At 42.3% G+C, this 22,613-nt stretch overlaps 1 protein-coding gene across 1 annotated transcript in view; it reads left to right on the forward strand.

Moving 5' to 3' along the window:
• The window catches only part of MYO1H (myosin IH), a 655,926-nt gene that overhangs the window by 357,286 nt on the left and 276,027 nt on the right, over positions 1 to 22,613 (forward strand). The window contains exons 20-21 of the mRNA XM_086943103.1: positions 10,248 to 10,324; positions 21,315 to 21,383. Of these exons, the coding sequence (XP_086799229.1) occupies positions 10,248 to 10,324; positions 21,315 to 21,383 (146 nt within the window). The remainder of the gene's footprint in view (positions 1 to 10,247; positions 10,325 to 21,314; positions 21,384 to 22,613) is intronic.

The following is a 22,613-nucleotide window of genomic DNA, read 5'->3' on the forward strand; positions in this document are numbered from 1 at the left end:
GATGACCCGTATTACAAGGTTGCGTACGTTTACGCGTGTTTGCAGTTTTGTTTTAGCTAACATGTCTGTTTGTATTGAACATAAAATTTCTGTGTGTTTATGAATCCAATTAGTTTGTTTGAAATCAGGTTTTATTAATTCGTAGAGAGGTTTAACCCTCTTTGCGTAATTCAGAACGTAAGTTCTTCCAAAATTCAGGAAACCTAGAATTGATTGTAAGTTTTTCAGCGTTTTTGGTGCTTGGAGCAGCGCACATTTCTCTAAGAAATTGTCTGCTAGGCTTTTCCCTTCACTTGATAAATCATATCCTAGAAATAGGACAGTGAGGTGGGCAATCCGTGATTTTTTAAAGTTGAATTTGTACCCTTCAATCAATCAATCAATCAATCATTGCATTTATATAGCGCACTACTTACCCAGAGGGTCTCAAGGTGCTGGGGGGGGGGGTCTGCTACTGCTCGAACAACCAGGTCTTGAGTTGGTTCCTGAAGGCGAGGTGGTCCTGGGTCAGGCGGAGGTGGGTGGGGAGGGAGTTCCATGTCTTGGCGGCGAGGTAGGAGAAGGACGTCCCCCTGTGGTGGCTCTACGGATGCGGGGGACGGCGGCGAGGGCGTGACTGGTCGATCGAAGCTGGCGTTTGGGAGCGTAGAAGTTGAGGCGGCTGTTGAGGTATCCTGGGCCTTGGCTGTGTAGGGCTTTGTGTGCGTGGGTGAGGAGACGGAAGGTGATTCTCTTGTTGACCGGGAGCCAATGCAGAACTCTCAGGTGTCCGGAGATGTGGCTGCGACGGGGGATGTCCAGGATGAGTCGTGCTGAGGCGTTCTGGATCCGCTGGAGTCTCTTCTGGAGTTTGGCGGTGGTTCCGGCGTAGAGGGTGTTGCCGTAGTCCAGACGGCTGGTGACGAGGGCCTGGGTGACCGTCTTCCTGGTCTCGGTGGGGATCCACCGGAAGATCTTACGTAGCATGCGCAGGATGTTGAAGCACGACGAGGAGACAGTGTTGACTTGTCTTGTCATGGAGAGGGAGGAGTCCAGGATGAAGCCCAGGTTGCGTGCGTGGTCTGTTGGTTTGGGTGCGCTGCCTAGGGCGGGGGGCCACCAGGAGTCGTCCCAAGCGGCGGGTGAGGATCCCAGGATGAGGACTTCCGTCTTATCTGAGTTCAGTTTCAGGCGGCTGTTCTTCATCCATTCGGCTACCTCTTTCATCCCTTCGTGAAGGTTGGCTCTGGCGGTGGCGGGGTCGTTGGTAAGGGAGAGGATCAGCTGGGTGTCGTCGGCGTAGGAGATGATGTTGAGGTTGTGCTGGCGTGCAATGTCTGCGAGGGGGCTCATGTAGATGTTGAAGAGGGTTGGACTGAGCGAGGAGCCTTGAGGGACCCCGTAGATGACTTCGGTGGCTTCAGATCTGAACGGAGGGAGGCGGACTCTCTGTGTCCTTCCGGCGAGGAAGGAGATGATCCACTCCAGTGCCTTCTCCTGGACTCCGACGTTGCTGAGGCGTTGTACTAAGGTACGATGGCAGACAGTGTCGAAGGCCGCGGAGAGGTCGAGGAGGATGAGGGCCGCTGTTTCTCCGTTGTCGAGCAGTGCTCGGATGTCATCGGTGACTGCGATCAGGGCGGTCTCGGTGCTGTGGTTGGCCCGGAAGCCAGACTGCGAGGGGTCGAGGCATCCGTTCGTCTCGAGGAAGGCGGCCAGCTGCTTGTTGACGGTCTTCTCGATGACTTTTGCAGGAAACGGGAGCAGCGAGATGGGGCGGTAGTTTTTGAGGTCGGTGGGGTCAGCCGATGGCTTTTTGAGTAGAGCGCTGAGTTCGGCGTGCTTCCAGCTCTCCGGGAAGGTAGCGGTGTCGAAGGAGGTGTTGATGATGTCCCGCAGGTGGGGTGCGATGATAGCGTCGGCCTTGTTGAAGACGTGGTGAGGGCAGGGGTCGGTCGGGGATCCGGAGTGGATGGAGTTCATCGTGCGGACGGTGTCTTCGGTGCTGATCGGAGTCCAGGTGCGGAGGGTGGTGGTAGGGGGCGGTGGTTCGGTCGTGGTGTTCGTCGGTTAAGTGCTGAAGCTGTTGTGTATGTCCGCGATCTTGTTGTGGAAGTAGGAGGCGAGGGAGTTGCAGAGGTCTTGCGAAGGGGTGATGTCGTTGTTTCCGGCGTTGGGGTTGGAGAGCTCTTTGACGATGTTGAAGAGTTCTTTGCTGTTGTGTGCTTTGTTGTCCAGTCGTTCCTTGAATGCAGTTTTCTTGGTGGCGCGGTGGCTTCAGATGCGAACCCAAGTATAATGGTGTTCACTCTTTTCAAGTGCCTGTCCAAATCATCGTCTGTTAGATAGATGTCATCGACATAAGATAATGCCTCATCATCATACATTTGTAGTAACTCTGTTACTCTGGTTGAAAATAATCCTGGGCTATTCTTGAATCCCTGGGGGAGACGGCAAAATTGCCTCTGGGCCCCCATTTTGAGAAAGCGGTCAAATGCCTGCTTTCTGGTGCAATGTGTTGACAGAAGAAACCATTTGAAATATCTAATGTCGTTTTATATTTTTTGCGCACGATGTTCTTCATCAGTGCTGCACTGTGTGAATTTTGTACTGCAAATGTTTTACAACAAGAGTTTAAGTGTCTGTAGTCCAATACTAGACGATATGAATTGTCTGGTTTGGAGACAGGAAACAAAGAATTGTTCATTTGTGAGGTGCATGTTTCAATCACCCCCTGGTACTCAAGTTGCTCTAAGATCTCCCTGACTTGTTTTTTAGCTTCTTGCTTAACAGGATACTGCCTTTGTGCAGTAGGTTGATTTTTTAACTGGATTTTATGGTGAGGGGATTCCTCATCCCATCCTACATGATTTTTATATAATGCAGGGGCTTGGGCCACTGCCCATTTTCTTGCATATGTGTATTTTTTATGTATTGGCATATGATTTGAGAAGGCAGGCATAATTATTTCTTCGCCATGTGGGCACGCCCTAACAAATTCAGGTGGCCAGTCCTTCTCTGCTATCATAGCCTTTAGATAGCTTCTCCCAAAAGAGAGTTCTTATTTTCCTAGTTATGTCCCCTTCTATATGCAATGTTATTTCATATAATTTATGGGGTACACTAACTCTGGTGTCTGCAGTTTCCACCTGAATGTACTCATTCGTGTCCACTGTCTCCAGAAGATTCAGCAGGAGCTATGGTTACTTCTGCTGCGCTGTCTAGCATTGTTTGGGCCCACTCGCGTTCTTGAGTTGTGTCCTCAGGATCCTCGGCATGTTTTATCTTTATGCTTGCTACCTTCTTTTTTGAAAATTGAGATTTTTTACTTTGGTGAGCGGGTTCCTTGTCTTTGGACTTGACGCGCTCTTCTTTTTGTTCTGACCGTCCTCTTCTTTCCGATTTCTGTGAGGAAGTCTGAAAAGATCGAGAGGGACGTGTATCAATATCTTGATATCTGTCAGGTTTTTCAAATTATCCCTATTTCTAAGGTTGTATCTTTTCTCAGAGGGCTCCCATTGTGGAGACCTACCCCCCCCCCCCCGGTTCTGGAGATCTATCTCTCCGTTGGGAAGACCTTCCTCTGGACTGAAACTGTTTCTCTTTAGAAAAAGTCTGTCTGATAGTTTTCCATTTCTTTTTAGGAGTAATTAAACTATTTTTAATAGAAGTTTTTTCAGGATTTTCTGTTAGTTGTGATTTTAGTGTTTTCCTACCCAAACTATCTCTACCTAATTCTTCATAGGATTTTTCAATTATTCTGGCAAGTTCAAAAGGCTGGTCTGCTATTTCTGTTTCTTTTCATTTTTGGCGGATCGCCACAGATGCTGCTTCTCCTTTTATGTTGGCTAGTAGTATAGCCGAGACTTGCTTAAAGTCTTTCAGTAATTTCATACCTAGATTTAAAGCAGGCTCTGGACCGTATTCATTTGGAATCTGTATTAATATGTCTGGTATAATCGCCATAGAAGGAACACCATGTGTTTTTGTGTAGATTGAAGCAAAGACTGTTCCCCAAGTGTCACAGTCCTCCACATGTGGTGCAATCCCCATTGGTAAACAGATTGTCAGAATTCTGTGTTTTTCATGAGGTGTCTAATCAGGGAATACTGCCTCTATTTGAGTAATCTTTTGAGCCAGCCAGAACGGAATTTGTTCCCGTTTTGCGGGTCATTTACCAATGACTGATTGTATAGTATGTGGTGTAATTTTGTTTGTGTTCCCCTAGTGAGGGTTGTGTTGTGGAATTTTTATAGCAGGTTGGACAGTTAAAGTCCGCATGACATATTGGACCAATTGTCTATGTATTTTAATTAATTGTTTTAATTGAATTAATAGTTCTCTGCCTGACATTTCTTCAATGTCAGGATGTGGTGTAAAGCTGGCTAGAACCGGCCATGTGGCTCCTGGTCTACCTAGTGGACCGAGCCTGGTAATGTGATTTTGATGTTTTAGGGCGCCATTAAACCAGAGCTGATGCTCCTGGTAAGTTAGTGGAATTTCAACCTCCTCGAAAGGAATGTATTCCGCTGGAGTTTCCCCTGCTTTGTAGTAGTGGAACTCGAGTGTCACAGCATTTGCTGCTGGAAAAGTTATCCACGAATAGAATACCTCTGTCTGCCGATATTCATGTGCCTCTACCACAAATATGACTGTACCACCTCTCGATAATACTCCACTATTTATTAGTTTGTAAGTTACACTCTTTCTTACATTTATCGGGATGATTATTGCATCCCGATCATTAAACCCTGTAACGTCTAAACCCGGTTGATTCGCATCTACTGCAGCTCCACCGGTTGCGTTGTTGTCGCCGTTAGTTGACATTGTTTAATGAAAGTTTGCAGAGCAAGTTTCAGGGAAACAAAGATTAGGTGCACAATATTTTGGAACACTGTATCCTTCAATGTTGAATAAACCAAAAACTAATGCATAGGATTCTCGTCCTATTTAGTTCTGGCGGATACTAACCTTTTACCCACTCCAGACGTCTATTGGAGTTTTTACGGAAAAAGGGGTCTGTGTGAAAAGCACGACTGAGTTACTCTAGTATCTAGCTTTAAATTATCGCCTTACCAAACGTTGGGCGCCATGTAGTGTAGTTCCTATATTCCCAATAGGCTCTGCGCATTGGAATAACATAAACGATAGTTTAGACGTAGGACTGAAGTCGACTAGGTCTCTATTGAGTATATTAGACTTAATTGTGAATGCCAGCTAGCTCAGAGGTCACTAGAAACTTTCTCAAATACACAAGAAGGGATTCGTTTCTGACAACCATATAACATGACAACTTTGTTCCCCAAGAATAAGGAATATATCTCCAGAGTCGCGGAAACAATAGATGTCTATTTCACTCAGTCAATCGTGCATGCTTCGTTTCACCAGAAGTGCAGAGAAATAGAGAGACAGGCGTTTTCAATAAAAAGGTTATTTATTGAGCAGTCTTCTTTCCCATGCAAGAGAAGTGAATTGCTACAATCGTAATACTTGCTATGAAGTAAAGTGCGTACAGTAAAAAGAGTATTATGAAATAATACTGTAAAAGTATTTATATGGTTTCTAAGCCATAAGATACATAAATAGATAAAATACATACAATGATAAATAATGACTAAAAGTACTCAACTGGTGCATCTAAAATACGCCTACCCCCGTGCACCTAACCTTAGTCTAGTACAAGGGAAGAAGTAAGTGAGGTGTAGCTTGAGTTAAATAGTTTCTGCCAAGAATCTATCCAAGAATTCTCTATGGGTCTAATCCGCTCCGTACCTTGGTTATAGAATGAAGGAGGTCTTGTATCTCTCTCTCAGGACTCGATCTCCCAGTAACCCGCAAGAGTAGCAGGGAAACACTTGAGCTGGATTTCTCGGCAGGCGAAAAGACAGCGTCTCTCTCAGTACGTCAGCGGGAGGGTCGGCTTCCTTCGACACTCGCATACAGCAGGGCGTCGGGCAAGTAGTTAGTCGATCTGCTCCAGAAACCACCGTGTGTTTTGCTAGGGCAGATGAGGACATATTTATACCTGGAAGGTGCCGAGTTTGACGTAATGGTGAACATAATAACGTCACTAAGAACTCGAAGTTCTTTACACACTCCAGGAGTTCTGGGACAAATCAATACTGAAGCAGGGGGAATTCTCGTACTGTTTAAACGTTTCCTCAAAACCTGTTCCCTCATTCTGTTCCATTTTCACCACTTTCCTCTTCTGACTATATTCTGTCAAATATCGTTTTTTTAATTGAAAATCCCCTAAACTCTCTTGCAACTCCCAACTGCCCGATCTCTGACTGAACCAAATAAATCCCTCTGTCACACAAAAGCATTGCATTCATCCCCAAAACATGGCTGCTCCCTTTTCCTTAGTTTAATATGCCTTTTCCATACTTCCTAAAATCACTGCTGTACGTCAGATTTGTTCGCCATAAGTTGGCAGGGTATGCTCAGACGTGAGTCCCTTGCTCACTTTGCCACTGGATTCAAGCAAGCCGGGCTGAAGACGGCTCAAATGCCAGAAACCGGTCCTCGGAAGCTTGTTTCCGGTCCAGGGAAGGCATGGCTTGGCAGTTCGGGCTGGAGTGTTCCCATGAGGCTAAGGGTCAGACTGATTTGCATATGGCCATGTCTGAACTGGGGTGGCACAGTGGGCTAAAGAACGGTGATGGATTAAACCCAGATCTGTTGACTGGGTGTGAGTGTTGGATTGGTTCAGATGCTCCGTCCATCACCATCCCCTTTTGTACAGGTACGTCAGATGTCAATCTACGGTGACTTTCCATTGTCAAAAACAAAATACCTTCTTCTCCCGAGGCTACCTCGAGTGCAGACGCGGACATTTTACCCTCTCAAGCCTAGCGCGCGTACTGCCCTGCCTGAGGCTCACATCCTTTGCCTCGTGCGGCAGACACACGCTGCCAACGGACTTCGTGTGCATCAAACAACTAACAGTAGGAGCCTCTTACCAGTAAGCCTAAACATTAACTTAGCTAAAAGTCCTTTGCACGCATAACGCCTTCTGCCTCATTAAAATGTTGCCATGAAACACACAATATCCCCTGCACATACAAGACTTACGTTCCTTGCCTTTTCATCATATTAAAACCTTCAGAAACATTAAAACTCAAAGACTCTTAACCCCAAACAACCACATACTCCAGTCCATTCATACCCTGGCTCATTTAATACTTAAATCCACAATATTAATCTCAAATCTCTCATATGCAAATTACGGACAAAAGAATGTACTTATCTGTGTATGAGCAGCAACAAAAGATGGAAGATGGCAACTTGTGTAGGATTTAATGCATGTTCTACGTTCTTAGAGTTTTAGAGTTTTTGATGTATTCTAATTCATTGTTGTTTATGGGAAGCAATAAAGGATTATGCATAATATTGGCCTCCGGACCTTGCCATGAAATGCTAAGCATTCCATGCTTTCCAACTGTAAAAGTGATCACAAAGCATTTGTGAATTCCCTGACAAACTTCAATTGGTGAGGTCCGCCCCTTAGCCATCTCCTTTCCATTGTGACTGGTAAGGCTTTGCAATGCTTGCATTCTTCTTCTTACTGCGCTTACGAATTGCACTTCACCTTTGTGTACTGCAAATTCAGACTTTACGTTCACAAAGTAATTGGTACTAGCGTCTTGATATAAATATAAACCAGTCTCATTATACTATTCATGTATAACCATCTTTCATCACCTGCAATGTAGTTCTAATGACACTTTCAGAGGTGCTCATTAAAGTTAGGTCCAAATCCAGTCTTCACGATAATCACATTCGATGATTTTGCAAACTGTGGAAACTCACTTACACAGCAAGTGATCAGTCTGAAAACTTGGCTTGCACCTGGTACTGGTTTCACATTTAAAGTCTTATGAATGGGATTTTTAAGGTAACTACTTACAATGCAATGTAGTTAAATGTAGGCACAATGCATGTACCTAATTTGAAAATTAAGAAAATCTGACATGGATCCATGCAACATGGACCTATACTGAACACCTGTGAACCTTTTGGGGCATATTTACAAGCCCCTTGTGCTGCCGGTGAATCACTTTTTTGATGCACCAGCGGCACATTGTGGTGCTCCATATTCACAAGGCCACATAAAGTTACCCTGCGTGGGTTTTCATGGCCTTGTAAATACAGCTCCTTTTTACACAGCACTTTGCGTGAAAGGGGCGTTCCAAGGGTGTTGCTGTGGGTATCTGCCATATTCCCAGATTTACAACATTTCATAAACCTGGGAATGCGTTAGAATCCCATGCCTCCCCAGGGGAGGTGTAAGGAGTCACAACGAGGAGAAATACTCATATTTCTCCTTGTTTTGTCCTCTTTCTATGCGTGCAGCATTCTGAAGCACAAATAGAAAAAGGAAAACACCTCACATGATTGTTTTTGTGCAGGAACGTGTCCCTTCCTGCACAAATAACATAGGGCCAGATGTAAGACCATGACAATTTGCGACTCGCAAATTGCTCTGAATTATGAATCACAATTTGCGTGTCGAAAAATGGCATCTACAACAGTGTCTGAGACACTTTGCAATTCCCAATGAGGTTGAAAATTGTATGCTCATCAATATTAATGAGGCACTCGTAATTTGCGACCCCATTGGGAATGGCTGGCCATCCCATTGATGGTGGCCGGCTGGGCTCAGCAGACCTCCATGTCTGGGACTGCTTTTCAATAAAGCAGTTTGTTTTTGTGAATGCATCACATTTTCCTTCAAGGAAACGGGATACATTTACCAAAAAAAATAAACATTTTCGTTCCAATTTTTAAGGGCAGCTAGTGGTCCCTGGGACCACTGCCCGCCCCATAAAAATATATTCCCCTGCATTTGCATAGGGGAAGGGGTCCCGGGGGACTCCTTACCATCTGGGAGTGCATGACCACCCTCATGAAGAGGGCAGTAAATTGCGAGTGTTTTGTGACCGCAATTGTAGTCACAAAGCATTCATAAATGGGGTAGATAGTCGCTATTAAGAAGGGACGCCCTTGAAACGCCCCTTCCTAATAGCGAGTAACGATTCCTATTTAGCGAGTCGCAAAAAAATTGGGACTCAGTAAATAGGAATTGTACATGGCCCTATTCAATTTTGCATGCGCAAACGGGTAGCTAACCCGTTGGCGCATGCAGTTTAGGGCTGTTCATCTGGCCCAATGTCCCCTAAAATGCAGACACCCTTGCATCATGGCACAAGGGCGCCTGCATTGGCACATGGCAGCCAATCGTGCGCTAGTACAGATGAATCCACAGGGATACGACATACTTTTGTAAATATGCAGCATCCCTGTGCTTTGAAAGTGACGCTGCGTGGCGCATACAAATGGCTGGCGGTACCACGCTGCGTCACTTTTTTGTAAATAAGACCCACTGTTTTTTAAGAATTTTAAGGTACCACGTTTCTTCTTCACACAAGGCACCATGTACAAAGCGCTACATAAAAAAAAGAAGTTATTATTATCATTATTTTTATTTCTGGGGACACGTGCAATGTATTGCCAGTGCTAAATGGTATACAACCTTTAGCACGCATTTTTTACAACGCACTACCATTACAACGCAGGCATTACCACGCATACCATTACAACGCATTGCGCTGCGGGGCGCTCTAGGATAGGGAATAAGTTTAATTTTCTATCCAACACCTTCCCTAGTGTCCACGGGGACTGGAGTTGGAATAGAAAATTATACTTACCACTATCCAGCACCTCTAAGCGCTATGCGTTGTAACGGTATTCGTTGTAAATACCGCGTTGTAAAGGTATGCGTGGTAAAAGTATGCGTGGTAACGTCATACATCCGTGCTAAATGTGAGCTAAATGATTGCCGGTGAAGCTCACCGGCACTCATTTTATGGGACCAACACTTATTTTTCTGCATTAGACATTTACAGTGAACTAGAGAGGGAAAAACACACAAACCGACAGTCGGAGGTGGAGTAAGACGGAAAAACCAGCAGGAACCAGCAGGAATGGGGTAAAGGGACTAGTACTAGATTCATGATGCATGAGATTAATTTAATACTACATAGCATTGGTAGGGCCGCTCCGAAATCTATTTGCACCGGCTGCGGGGTAGGGCACTGGCACTTATTCTTTACAAATCAAGCACTCCAGTTAGCAAATCATCTTGTACGCTAATGTGTTTTGTGGCAAATTGTTTTCACTCTGATTCACATAAGTGCGGTGTTGTCAATGAATAGATATGCATTTTTCTAATCAATTTGCTATGTTGTTTGTGTATTTGACTGTAGGACAAAGTTATTCATCCGCTTCCCTCGCACACTCTTTGCCACCGTGGATGCATTTGAAGTGAAAAAGCATCACCTAGGTACAATGTGCTTAATATTCTTCTGCAAATCAACATGAGATATTTCAAAACGATTTTTTTTTATTTTCACAGTGGCAGTTTGAGGTACTGATGGTTCTTGTCCAGCAGAAGAATCTGTCATTATTGTTACTGTGTTTGTTTTGGTCGCTCTCTTGACCAGTGTGATCGTTCTGTTGACCAATCTGAGACAATCTAAACCCAAGGAATGCACCTGACTTCTACTTTGTGCAGCTAAGCAAGTGGCGGCGTTCTTTTGTGAGAGTTTACAGAGCTGTTGAGTTGCAAACATTCTTAAATACTGATATTTGTAGTAACTCCTGTTCTGCACATATCTCTAGTAATACAATAAAAAGCGCATCCCTGCTAAAAAGCACATGTTTGGGAAAAATGGGCAGTAGATATCAGGACATGTAGATGTTGGTGCGGAATGACCAAAAAATCCTATTATTGGGGAAGATCTCATAACTTGGTGGAATTAAACACATCTGACAAATGTGCACCAATGACTGGCCAACTTTTAATGAGGGCCTTCATTGAGTGTGATGATATGTATTCACAAAAGGAGGCGCAGGGCTAGGAATTCTACTAAAGCTAGAGCTTTACAGCACAGTGTCCACAATAACATAGAATGAAATCTGGAAGGTGCTAATAGCATATGTTGTAGAATGTGTTAGATTTTCTACAATGCAAGTTTGCACAGATGTGAAGATGAGCATCTAGAAACTATGCAAGAAATATGTTTTTAAAACTTCTCTAGATCATTACTTGCAACACTGGAATCCTCTAAAAACATTAGTGGGGAAAAAGGGATCTTATGCTGCATTCGCACACTGGGGATTTCCTGTCACTTGAAGTTCTACCCTGGTTGGGGAGGCTTCCCACAACAGGGAATCACCTATGTGTAAATGAGGAGTAGCTACTCTTTACCCACTGCACTGCTGGTCTAACTAGAGCCCTGAGCTGTAGTGGAGAAAAAACCTCCGCAGACAGCCAATGTTCAATTTTCTGGCAGTGGAATTTTACACTCCTTCTGGATGTGACACCTCGCTGCAGGTACTCAGCGGTAGTGCTTAGCCTGTAAAGAGTGCTGGGATCCAAAGATTTTCTCAGGAGCTGCCATGACACTCCTGAATGCTTGGGTTACTGGGTTACTTGGGTTGTTGACATCCAAAGCTCCCTTGCATTAATTCTACCTAATGCTTCTTTCTTCCACCATCCTCCTTTCCTGGTCTCTTTATCTCACTCCTGCAGGATCTTTTAAAACCTTGCTTTATTTGCTTTCGCAAACTGAAAAATTTACCAATGTTATCCTTACCTAAGATGTCAGAGGCACTCATAAATTATCTTATTGGTTGTAAAACTTCTTTTATCCAGACCCTAACAGAATATGTTTTTCTGTGCTACCTGTATGATATTTAAATCTCTGTAGCGTCAAAACTCCAGGCTATTCACAAAGGTAAATTTACATGTGAGTAAATCTCCATCTGTAAAGTTATCTTACACTTATGAGTAATTTTACTACTAGTCACCATTTACTAAAGATATGTAACTCAAAATTGTAACCTTCAAGACCCTACCCTCTGAAATAGGGAGTAGCGTCAATAAAAATGGCAAATACAAATGTAAAGTTACATAATAGTAGTGACTTTACAACCGTATTTGACACTTGGCAGAGACCACTGCAATCAAGTCAGAAATCTCCCTGCGGTAAAATATAGGGAAATTAATAAAAGATTATTAAAGTTGAAAAATTTATGAAAAAAAATGTTTGTGTTAAATTTTAATAGTAAGTGATATATTTATGTATGTGTATATATATATATATATATATATATATATATATATATATATATATATACATACATATATGGATATAGATATATATATAGAATTTTGTAATGTTATATTTTAAACCACCCTAACGTAAAATCCTTATATTTATCATTTACTAAAAGTTACTAGAAGTTATGTATACAAATAATTTAATGTACTTTTTATAAAAATATAAAGATATATTTATTTTTAGAATGGATAAGGTGAATACATTATTTAACTTAAAATAATATGTATGTATAATTTATATTTCATTTTTTAACATTAAAATAATTGTATATATATTTTAAACAAACAATAACATTATTTAATGTACAAAAGACAGGGTGGTGGCTGGGGAAATCGGCGCACCCACAATACTGGTACAGAGTAATTTACTGAAATTATTGATATCTCAATGTCCATATATCTTGGTTCGTGCTCAGGAGGAGGGAGAGCCTCCCAATCTTCCTTGACTGGAAAAGAAAACTTATGATCAATACTTAATTAGAATCTCTGAGCACTCAATAAGTCAATAAATCGTTATACTTGAAGTAGCCACTGTCCTCTATTCGAACATCCAAACATTTCACATTGCTGTTTATCAGTTAAGATCCATGCAAAGACGTGTTTCGTCTGGATTTACTTTTAACAAGACTTTATCAGCGCGGAAACAAAAAGATAATGGCATCGTAAGGAATGGGGACAGATCATGTAGTATCAAATGGGGTGGGATATTAGATATATCCAGTCCCATCACCAGGGTACATCACCCTAATTGTGCCATAAACGTCCCTTTCAGAGTTTTGGCACAGATGTGAGTCTTGTAATATGAAGCTGATCAAAGAAGGTAAATTAGGCAAAAGGTAAGGAGATCAGTAAAATTATAGTGTTGAAAGTAGTCCAATTTGTGTGAGTTTGACTTTCAGTCACCGTTAGTACCATTAATTCCCAATTGTGTCATATATGACTCTAACCGCATGCTACTGAGTATTGATTGGCCCCAAAGGGAAGAGCGTACCATCAACGTAATCTCTATGTACCTATAAGATGTATCAGGTACTTTATCCTATAAGTGTCCAAATATCTGAAAATTAATAGAAATCCTAATCATATACTATTACGAGGTATGTATCTTTCGATCCAAATTATTTAGCATTAATGCTTCACTTGCCAAATGCAGCAAACAACTGTTTGAAAAGAATATATGGTGTGTTGTCAGTGCATCTTTATCTCTTAAATAAAAATAATGGCACTGTTTAAGTACGGGCCAGTCAAAGCCTTGTGTCCCTGACGTCTCCTGTAAAGTTAAAATAACCATAAGAGAACATAAATAAGCTTGTCCTTCTCCGAGATTAACTTGTTCTCAACTATATAACCTTTAAAATACTTCTACTACAATTATTCTAAGCTCTTACCGTGGGAAAAGGTCGTAGATCTAAGGTCCTTGCTTACAATTCTTTAGATGGAGCCATTATGTATGCCGAAGAATCCTAATACTAATTATGCCAGTGATCCCCCTAAGTGATAAGATAAATCCATGATTGAATCAAGAAAGAAAGAGACAGAAAGATGAGACATAGTAATTGAATAGTAGTGAATCTGCTCCATCCTAGATCTAGATGGACAGGTGTTACATTCAAATCAATAGGCATACAGATTACTACAGATTACATCCCTTATTTAGGGTATATACAGTAGTACAGTAGTATTGAGTCCCTTCTCAAACCAAATAGGCAAAGATTACAGTACATTGAGAACAATACATATGTACATAGTAATTAGGGAATAACCTCTATTTACCATATTTCCCATAGTCGTATATCGAAGTTGTGAGTCTCATGATCTAAGTCAAAACAACATTATTGCATACTAAATAATAACATTAACCAACACCACTGATACTCACATGAAATACATATTCAATATATCCGGAGAGTGGCTTCTAATGACCAACAATGATTTCAAACATGATCTGGAGCACAATACATGCAATATGTCATTTACTATGAATTTCAGTAAGCAAAAGATTCAGTTCCTTGATGTGCAACTCTACATACACAATCAACAACTCAAAAGCAGGATGTACAGGAAAGAGACTGCATGTAATGCAGTGTTACATGTGAGCAGTGCCCATCCAAGCCATCAAATAAAAGCAATACCATTTGGCGAGATGGTTAGGGGCAGGAGGAACTGCAGTTGCGATTTTGAATATCTAATGAATCTGGAGGAAATCAAAAGTAAATTTAAGAATAGAGGTTATGGCAAGAACGAAATCAATAGATCCTTTAATATAGCAATCATACTGGATAGGGTAGCCACGCTTTCAGACAACCCCAAAATGAAAAATAGGCACAAGGACCTTTATGTCCTATGGGAGTAACACAGGAGATCTAAGTAGAATATTGAAGAGACACTGGTGTCTAATGACTGGTGACAAGAACATTGCATCATATATTACAACAAAACCAAGTATAACATTTCGTAGAAGTATAACACTAGGCAGACTCATAAGCCTGAGTTACCCCTCACAGACAAAGAAAGATAACTTGCTAACAGCACGGACAAGAGGTTAGTATAAGTGCAGCAATTGCTCAATGTGCAGACTATCTAGGGGGAACTGTTGGAATTTGCATATAACCAAAGCTAAACGTTTGTGATCAAGACTAACATTAAGCAAGAACATAATGTTTGGATTAGGAGTTTGAATGATCTTATTAGTATATTTGTTATGTAAACCCGGTTACAATTGGATTATTGTTGGTTATTAGAAGCCACTCTCCAGATAAAATGAATATGTATTTCATGTGCCGATCAGTTGTGTTGGTTAATGTTAATATTTAGTATGCTCTAATGTCGTTGTGACTTAGATCATGAGTTTCACAACTTCAATATATGACTCTGGGAAATATGGTAAATAGAGGTTATTCCCTAGATACTATGTACATACGTATTGTTCTCTATGTATTGTAATCTTTCCCTATTTGTATTATCAAGGGACTCAAAACTACTGTACTACTGTATATACCATAAATAAGGGGTGGAATTTGTAGTCATGTGTATGCCTATTGATTCGTATATAATGCATGCCAATCTAGAGCTAGGATGGAGCGGATTCATTATTATTCAATTACTATGCCTCATCCTTCTGTCTCTCTTTATTTCTTAATTCAATCATGATTTTATCTTATCACTTGGGTGGATCACTGGCATAATCAGTTTTAGGATTCTACAGCATACATAATGACCACATCTAAAGAATTGTAAGCAAGGACATTAGATCAATGACCTTTTCCCACTGTGAGAGCTGAGAATAATTGTAGTAGAAGTCCTTTAAAGATGATATAGTTGAGAATGAATTAATCTTGGAGAAGGACAAGCTTATTTATGTTTTCTTATGGTTATTTTAACTTTACGGGAGACGTCAGGGACACGAGGGCTTTGACTGGCCCTTAGCTTACACAGTGGCATTATTTTTATTTCAGATATAAAGCTGCACTGACAACACACCATATATCCTTTTCAAACAGCTGTTTGATGTATTTGGTAAGTGAAGCATTAATGCTAAATAATTTGGATTGATAGATACATACCTCGTAAAAGTATATGATTATGTTTTTTAAAATTTTGAGATATTTGGTTACTTATAGGACAAAGTACCCAATACAGCTTATAGGTACACAGAGATTACATTGATGGTAAGCTCTTCCCTTTGTGGCCATAGAATACTCAGTAGCATGCAGTTAGAGTCATCTATGACACAATTGGGAATTAATGGAACTAATGGTGACTGGATGTCAAGCTCACACAAATCGGACTACTTTGGACACTATAATACTCCACATTTCTCATCTCCTTACCTTTTGCCTATCTTACTTTCTTTGATCAATTTCTTATTACAAGACTCACATCAGTCCCAAAACTCTTAAAGGGATGTTTGTGGCACAATTTGAGTGATGTACCCAGGTGATGGGACTGTCCCCATTCCTTATGATGCTGTTATCTTTATGTTTCAGCCCTGATGAAGTCTTTTTAAAATTAAAAACAGATGAAGCACATGTTGGCAAGGATCTTAACTGATAAACGGCAATGTGAAATATTCGGATGTTCGAATAAAGGACAGTGGATACTTCAAGTATAATGATTTCTTGACTTATTAAGTGCTTGGAGATTCCAATTAACATTATTTAATGTATTTTGAAAATTATTTCCTATGGGGTTTTACATAAATTATGTTCCATGGGGGAGTATTGCAGTACTTGTGAGTGGCCATGTGTGTCGCTGGACTCACTCTACATTTACATTTGCAACTGTTTTGTGTCTTTTCAGCTTTAGTAACTTTATAAGTGCAGGTTGTGAATAGGCAGGGACGTACACTTTTGTAGGTGGGTGAATGTCCCACAGTAAACTTTTTCCTAGCTCTTTCTTAACCCATCCTTACTCTTTCCAAAACCCCTACCCATTAGCTGTAAATCCTTCCAATTTTCCAGAAACTCCCCTGTCCCTCCAACATTTACTTCAAAAAAAGAGTACCTACGTTTGCAGAGACTCCAGACGCAGTTGGGTGGATTTTAATGCACATGAAAGAAAGTGAGGTGGAGAACTCCACATGCCAGTGTGTGAATAGCAGTTTGTAATATGTTAGTATACTCATGTAGTACTACAAAACATACTACAAAATGAAATATTTGAATAGGATGCAAAAAACATTGTATAGCATTTCAAATCCTACTAGTGTAGATATTTCCATGAAAATTTGCATAAGAAGCATTAATTTTGCAATGTTGTTTGGCGTTTACTACTTTGTCCACACATCTCTTCACTATACAGTTTTAGAGGTCTCAGGGAACCTAACCGTTGTGTACCCTGGCCCCTAGAGTGTTGTAATGTAATGTAATGTAAAAATTACTTTTAAAGCGCAGCTAACACCTAGCGGTTTCTTGGCGCTCGAGCAAACAGGGGGGAGACAGTTCACAACACATAGGCATTAGCAGAAAGCATTACGAAACAAATAGGTTTTAAGAAGAGATCTAAAACGTACATAGGGAAAAACGAGTCTGATGTTCAGAGGAAGTGAGTTCCAAAAGGAAGGGGCCAGAAAAGAGAATCTAGAACCTCCATGTTTCTTACGTTTAAAAACAGGGACCTTGAGTAGGGCAAGGTGGGAGGAACGAAGATTGCGGGCAGGAACATAGGGGTGCAATAGTGAAGAAATGAAAGAAGGGCTCAAACCAGCAAGGGACTTATAAATGATGCAGCCTAGCTTGAATTTGCACCGCTCAGACACGGGAAGCCAGTGAAGGGACTTTAACAAGGGGCTGACATGACGGTGTCTGGGCTGATGGTAAATGAGGCGTGCAGCTTGGTTCTGAATTAGCTGCAGCCTCTTCATCAAATAGGACGGAATGCCTACATAAAGTGAATTGGCATAGTCAAGTCTTGAAATGACTAACGCCAGCAGAACTAAAGTAAGTGCTTCAGTGGTCAAAAAACGGGCTATCTTCCGGATCTTACGGAGCTGAAAAAAACTAGAAGAGACTACAGCATTAATCTGGGGCTTCATCGTGAGATCGCTACTGATGATAACGCCCAGACTTTTTGCTGAGTCGACTGGATTAGGGGGAGAGCCCAGGCTCGCCGGCCAGAAGGTGGATTTCCATGGGTTGGCGGCACCCCCGACAAGGACCAATTCAGTCTTGTCGGGGTTGAGCTTCAGATGGTTAACCCCCATCCAATCGCTGATGTGGCAGAGGGTGGACTGAAAGGTGTGAATAGACTCCGCCGAACCATCGATGTTAAAAATCAGCTGAATGTCATCCGCGTAATTAAACGCGGTGACATGATTGCCTCGTAGAGACCGGATAAGAGGGGTCAGATAAAAATTAAAAAGAAGGGGGGTAAAGAGGAACCCTGCGTGACTCCACAAGTTAAACCTACCCTGTAAGCGATAAACTGGGAGAGCCGAACCGCCTGCCGCCGATTGGACAAGAAGGAGCGAACCCAGTCCAGAGCGGTGCCCCGGATGCCCGCCTCCTCGACACGGTCGACCAAGATATTATGGTCGACCGTGTCAAAGGCGGCCGACAGATCCAGGAGCACCAAAACCTGGCTGGTGTTAGAGTCCGCTCCTCTCCGCAGTTCTTCCATAACTGAGAGTATAACTGACTCCGTAGAATGGGCGGGTCTAAAACCGACCTGTTGGGAGTCAAGATATTGGGAGTGCTCAATGAAGGAGCTCAAGGTGTTGGTAACATGAGACTCCAGCACTTTACTAAGGTAGGGGAGGAGGGAGATGGGGCGAAAATTACTCATAATTGTCGGGTCTGCCGTGGGTTTTTTTAAAATGGGCACGACCTCGGCCACCTTGAAGGAACTGGGAACCGAACCAGAAGACAGGGACGAATTTAAAAGTCTCAAGGGGGGGGGGGCGGGCAGGCTGTAAAAGCCTCACGCAGAATCAAAGGATGACAGCAGTCAGTCGGGGACCCAGAGGTGACCTTACTTAACAAGATTGAAAGCTCATCCTCTGAGATAGGGGGAATCTGAGTAAGTTGCTGCGAATTAGGAAGGGACAGAGAAAGAACGGACCCAATGGAAAGAGGGGGGCTGGCGAGAGAGATGCTCTTTTTAATGTTAGCAATTTTATCCACAAAATACTGATTAAGGGAGTCGCAGAGCGCTTGGGAGGGGAGAGGTTTGATGGTAATCCTGTCCGGATTTGATAACTCCTCCACTATGGAGAAGATGTCTTTCGTTTTATTCGCGGAGTTAACAATTTTTTGTGAAAAATAGGAGGTTTTAGCAGATAAAATCACAATTTTATATTCTTTGAGCAGGGACCTATACCGCAACTTCGTGTCAGCAGCGTAACCTCGCCGCCATTGATGCTCAGCCTGCCTAAGCTCAAACTTTAGAGCTTTAAGGTCTTCAGTGAACCACTTTTGTGCATCATGTGGACGTTTAAGCTTGATGTGTTTGAGCGGGGCCACCACATTACTGGCTGATACAAGCCAGTACGTAAGAGCTGAGGCTTGGGTGTCGATAGAGTCAATAGAGTTGGCTGCGGGGGGGGGGGAGAAATTTTAAGTAGATCAACAAATTCACCAAGATCGGCCCTATTCCAATTCCGGGCTTGAAAGTTGCTCTGCAGAATACTGCTGTGACAGGGGGTAACTGTGAGGGAAAAAGAAATTATAAAATGATCTGACCATAAGCAGGGGGAAATAAGGGGAGCCGAGATCTCCACATTAGAAGTCCAGACCTGCTCCAAGACATGACCTTTAATGTGAGTCGCGGTATTTATATGTTGGCAGCAGTTCATACCAGATAAAAGATCCGAAAACATAATGGAACAGGCACTCTCCTTTTCATCAAAAGGCCAATAATTAAAATCTCCTAAAATTAGGATATTAGAGTTATTAATGATAAGTTCGGAGAGCATCTCACCAAACAGCGTTAAAAAGTTAGGCATAGGTTGAGGGGGGCGGTATGCTAATACACAAATCAGGGGAGTGGCTGAGGATTCCAGTCTCAGCACGAGATAATCAACCAAAGGAATACAAACCGTAGTTAGTGAGGAGAATCTGATAGAGGATGTAATAATCGCTGCTACTCCTCCACCGGGCCTATCAGAGGCTCGGTCTGCTTGCAAAATATAGTAGCCAGGAGGGATAGCCGCAAGAATATCTGGGGTGGAATCAGCATTGAGCCAGGTCTCAGTCAACAACAATATGTCGGGTTTGTTGTGGGCACACCAAGGCTAAAGGAATAAAACACTTTGCAGACCAGCAACTCAATCTATGCATTGGGCTTCTTCTATTATTTGTGAATGACATCCTTCTGTAGAGCAGCATCAGTGGTACATTAAGACTATTGTAGACCGCTGAATTAAGGTACCATCACAAATGAACAAACGAGGGCTTCAAATTCCAACTAAATGATTATGGGCCTAATTATGATGTCAGGCGGACTTGCATCCACCTGACACCGTATTGGCCTGGAACTGCCCGACTGTAGATCAGCGGTTCTGACCTCACAATTTGGATTGGTTGGAAACATCCATTTTGCTATGGCAGCTTGTGCCGCAGAAGGAAAAGGCCTGCAGCACAAAGTGCCATAGCAAAATGGATGTTTGGAAACATCCCTGCTCCGAGTGGCAGGCACCACATGGTGCCTGTCACACAGTGCAGGGAAAAGCCCCCAGTCTCCTTAGCAGAGGGCCAGGGGAAAGAGGGCCCTGCTAGGAGGCCCCAAAGTCTCTTTCCACTTGCCTTTTCATCATGGAAGGATGGCCATAAAAGGGCAGACAGAAAGTGCCATCATATTCCCGACAGCAGAGCCGAGCATGGTTCTGCATTAATTAGGGGATTATGGTGCCTTCCAACACACCGACACGATCCTTGAGCTCGTCAGAAGTGTGTTGGAATCTCCCCGCAGGTTTCACTCCGACTGCCATCATCCTCATATGGCGGTTGGACTGAAACCCACGATGTCTGGCGGAAAGCCTCTAACAGCTGGTGTGAGGCATTCCGCTCGACATCGTAATTAGGCCCCTAGTTGCTGAGGGAAAAGAGCACCCAAAAGCGAAAACATAATTTGCCCTGTGACACCTCAATTCCCTGCACGGAAGGTATGTGGAGCAGAGGAAATGTGTGGTGTGCAGACGTTTATGGAAAATTATCCTTTTTGACAGTATAGTGTTTGCTGTATTACCCATATTATTGAGCTTATATGACCTTTGAAAGTGATACAAGCTAGAGATGCCAGCATGAGAGGAATCCTTTCTGTGGCCTGTCTTGAAAGAGTGCTCTGCACAGTAAAGGGTAAAGATCACTCCAGCTCACCAAAACATTCCAGACCTTTTTTTACCAATTCTGTGAGCTCTGGTCTGAGTTTAGTTGAGAAAGTTCATTTAACACACATGAAGATAATGATTTGTTAAAGGAGAGCCCAGGGTATAGGCTGCCTCCTGTCACAAAAGCAACATACTCAAAGCCAAAGCTGAATCTGACTGCTGCAAAGTCGCCAACTAAGTAGTGATTGTTTCTGTTTTGTGCACATTTGTGAGCGCACGTGTGTGCTTGTGCAAATCAATCCGTTTGACTGAGATCAAAGATGCAACACTGTTCTTTCAAATCCGAGTGAATGCCTACATAAAACAGTCTATTTTTGTTTGTAGTTTCCAAGATCCAGGCCAGATACAAAGGATGTCTAGGTCTCCGAGCATTTCGGAAGCAGAAAAAAGCAGGTATGCCTCAAAAGCTTCTGTATATTTCTACATGTATTTGAAGCATTTGCAAGGAGCTATCAGCTGATCTTCCATTTAATTTCTTCTTTAAAATATTGCTGGCTGTCCTGTTGCCAGTTTTTTTTTTTATTTACATGGTTATAACCCATATTGCCATGCATTAATCTAAGTATGTTGGAAATGGTTGACTGTTGTTTTTACCTCTCTTCTTAGAACATTTGTGCCAAAGACAATTAATCTAATCACCCAGAGGGGAGCGGGCACAACAGTGATGGGCCAGGGTTTCTGTACATGTCCCACAAGTGCCAAATATGAGAAACCTTTCATAGACCCTTTCAGCATGTGCTGTTTTTCGCTCTTGCTTGAAAGCTCCGTTGTCCACAAGTCCAATATATACAGAGTGACCTTTGACTCACTTGTCTTTTAGCCAACTTCGAATATTTCTCTCTCACTTCATGCTTATGGCTGTTTAGTTTATCATTTCTCTTCTTATGGAGAGCTTTCATTGCTATGCATGGAGGATTATTTCACCTTTCCAAAATACACAAAATAATCACACATTACTCTTTGATGTGTTGTATGCAGAAAGCAATTATTTTTGTTTTGTTTTGCACTGCAGCAGACTTTAAAAAATGTTAGCGAGTACTGCAATATAAGCCAGACCTATTTGCTTTGCCAATACTTGTTGTACACTGTTCTTGAAATATGTTATTTATTTGTCTAGTACAGAGTTTCATGCAGCACAACTCGTTAACATTTGATCACTAGAATGGGCTAGGATAAACAGTTGAAGTAGGGCTGCCCAAGAGCGGGACGGTGGTAAGATGGATGTGATGCATAGTTTAGAACAAGTGCTCCTTGATCTCTGCCCTTCTAGTCACAAGTCTACCATTGAACGCCAGCTTTGAATTGGAAATGATAAGGTTAGCTTCTCACATTGGGTTTAGGATATAAGGCACAAATTGGCTAATCATTCTAATAGGTACCAGTTGAGTGCTTTCACAGTCAGGTCAGGTCTTTCCAAAGATTGAAGAGTAGTTTATCTATCTGTTGCTTTGGCCTGTACAAACTCCCTATGACCTTTATTAAAGCCTTGTGTAGATAACGGTACAGTAGTTCCGCTACCCCATCACTAACTACTTAATGCTAAAACTGTTTCAGCAGTACGCCCTGAATGGCCATTTGAAGAATTCTTGCTTCTACTATTGTAGCCAACCTCTTACCATCTGT

Source organism: Lissotriton vulgaris, chromosome 11 (assembly GCF_964263255.1).
Source record: "Lissotriton vulgaris chromosome 11, aLisVul1.2, whole genome shotgun sequence".
Lineage (NCBI taxonomy): Eukaryota > Metazoa > Chordata > Amphibia > Caudata > Salamandridae > Lissotriton > Lissotriton vulgaris.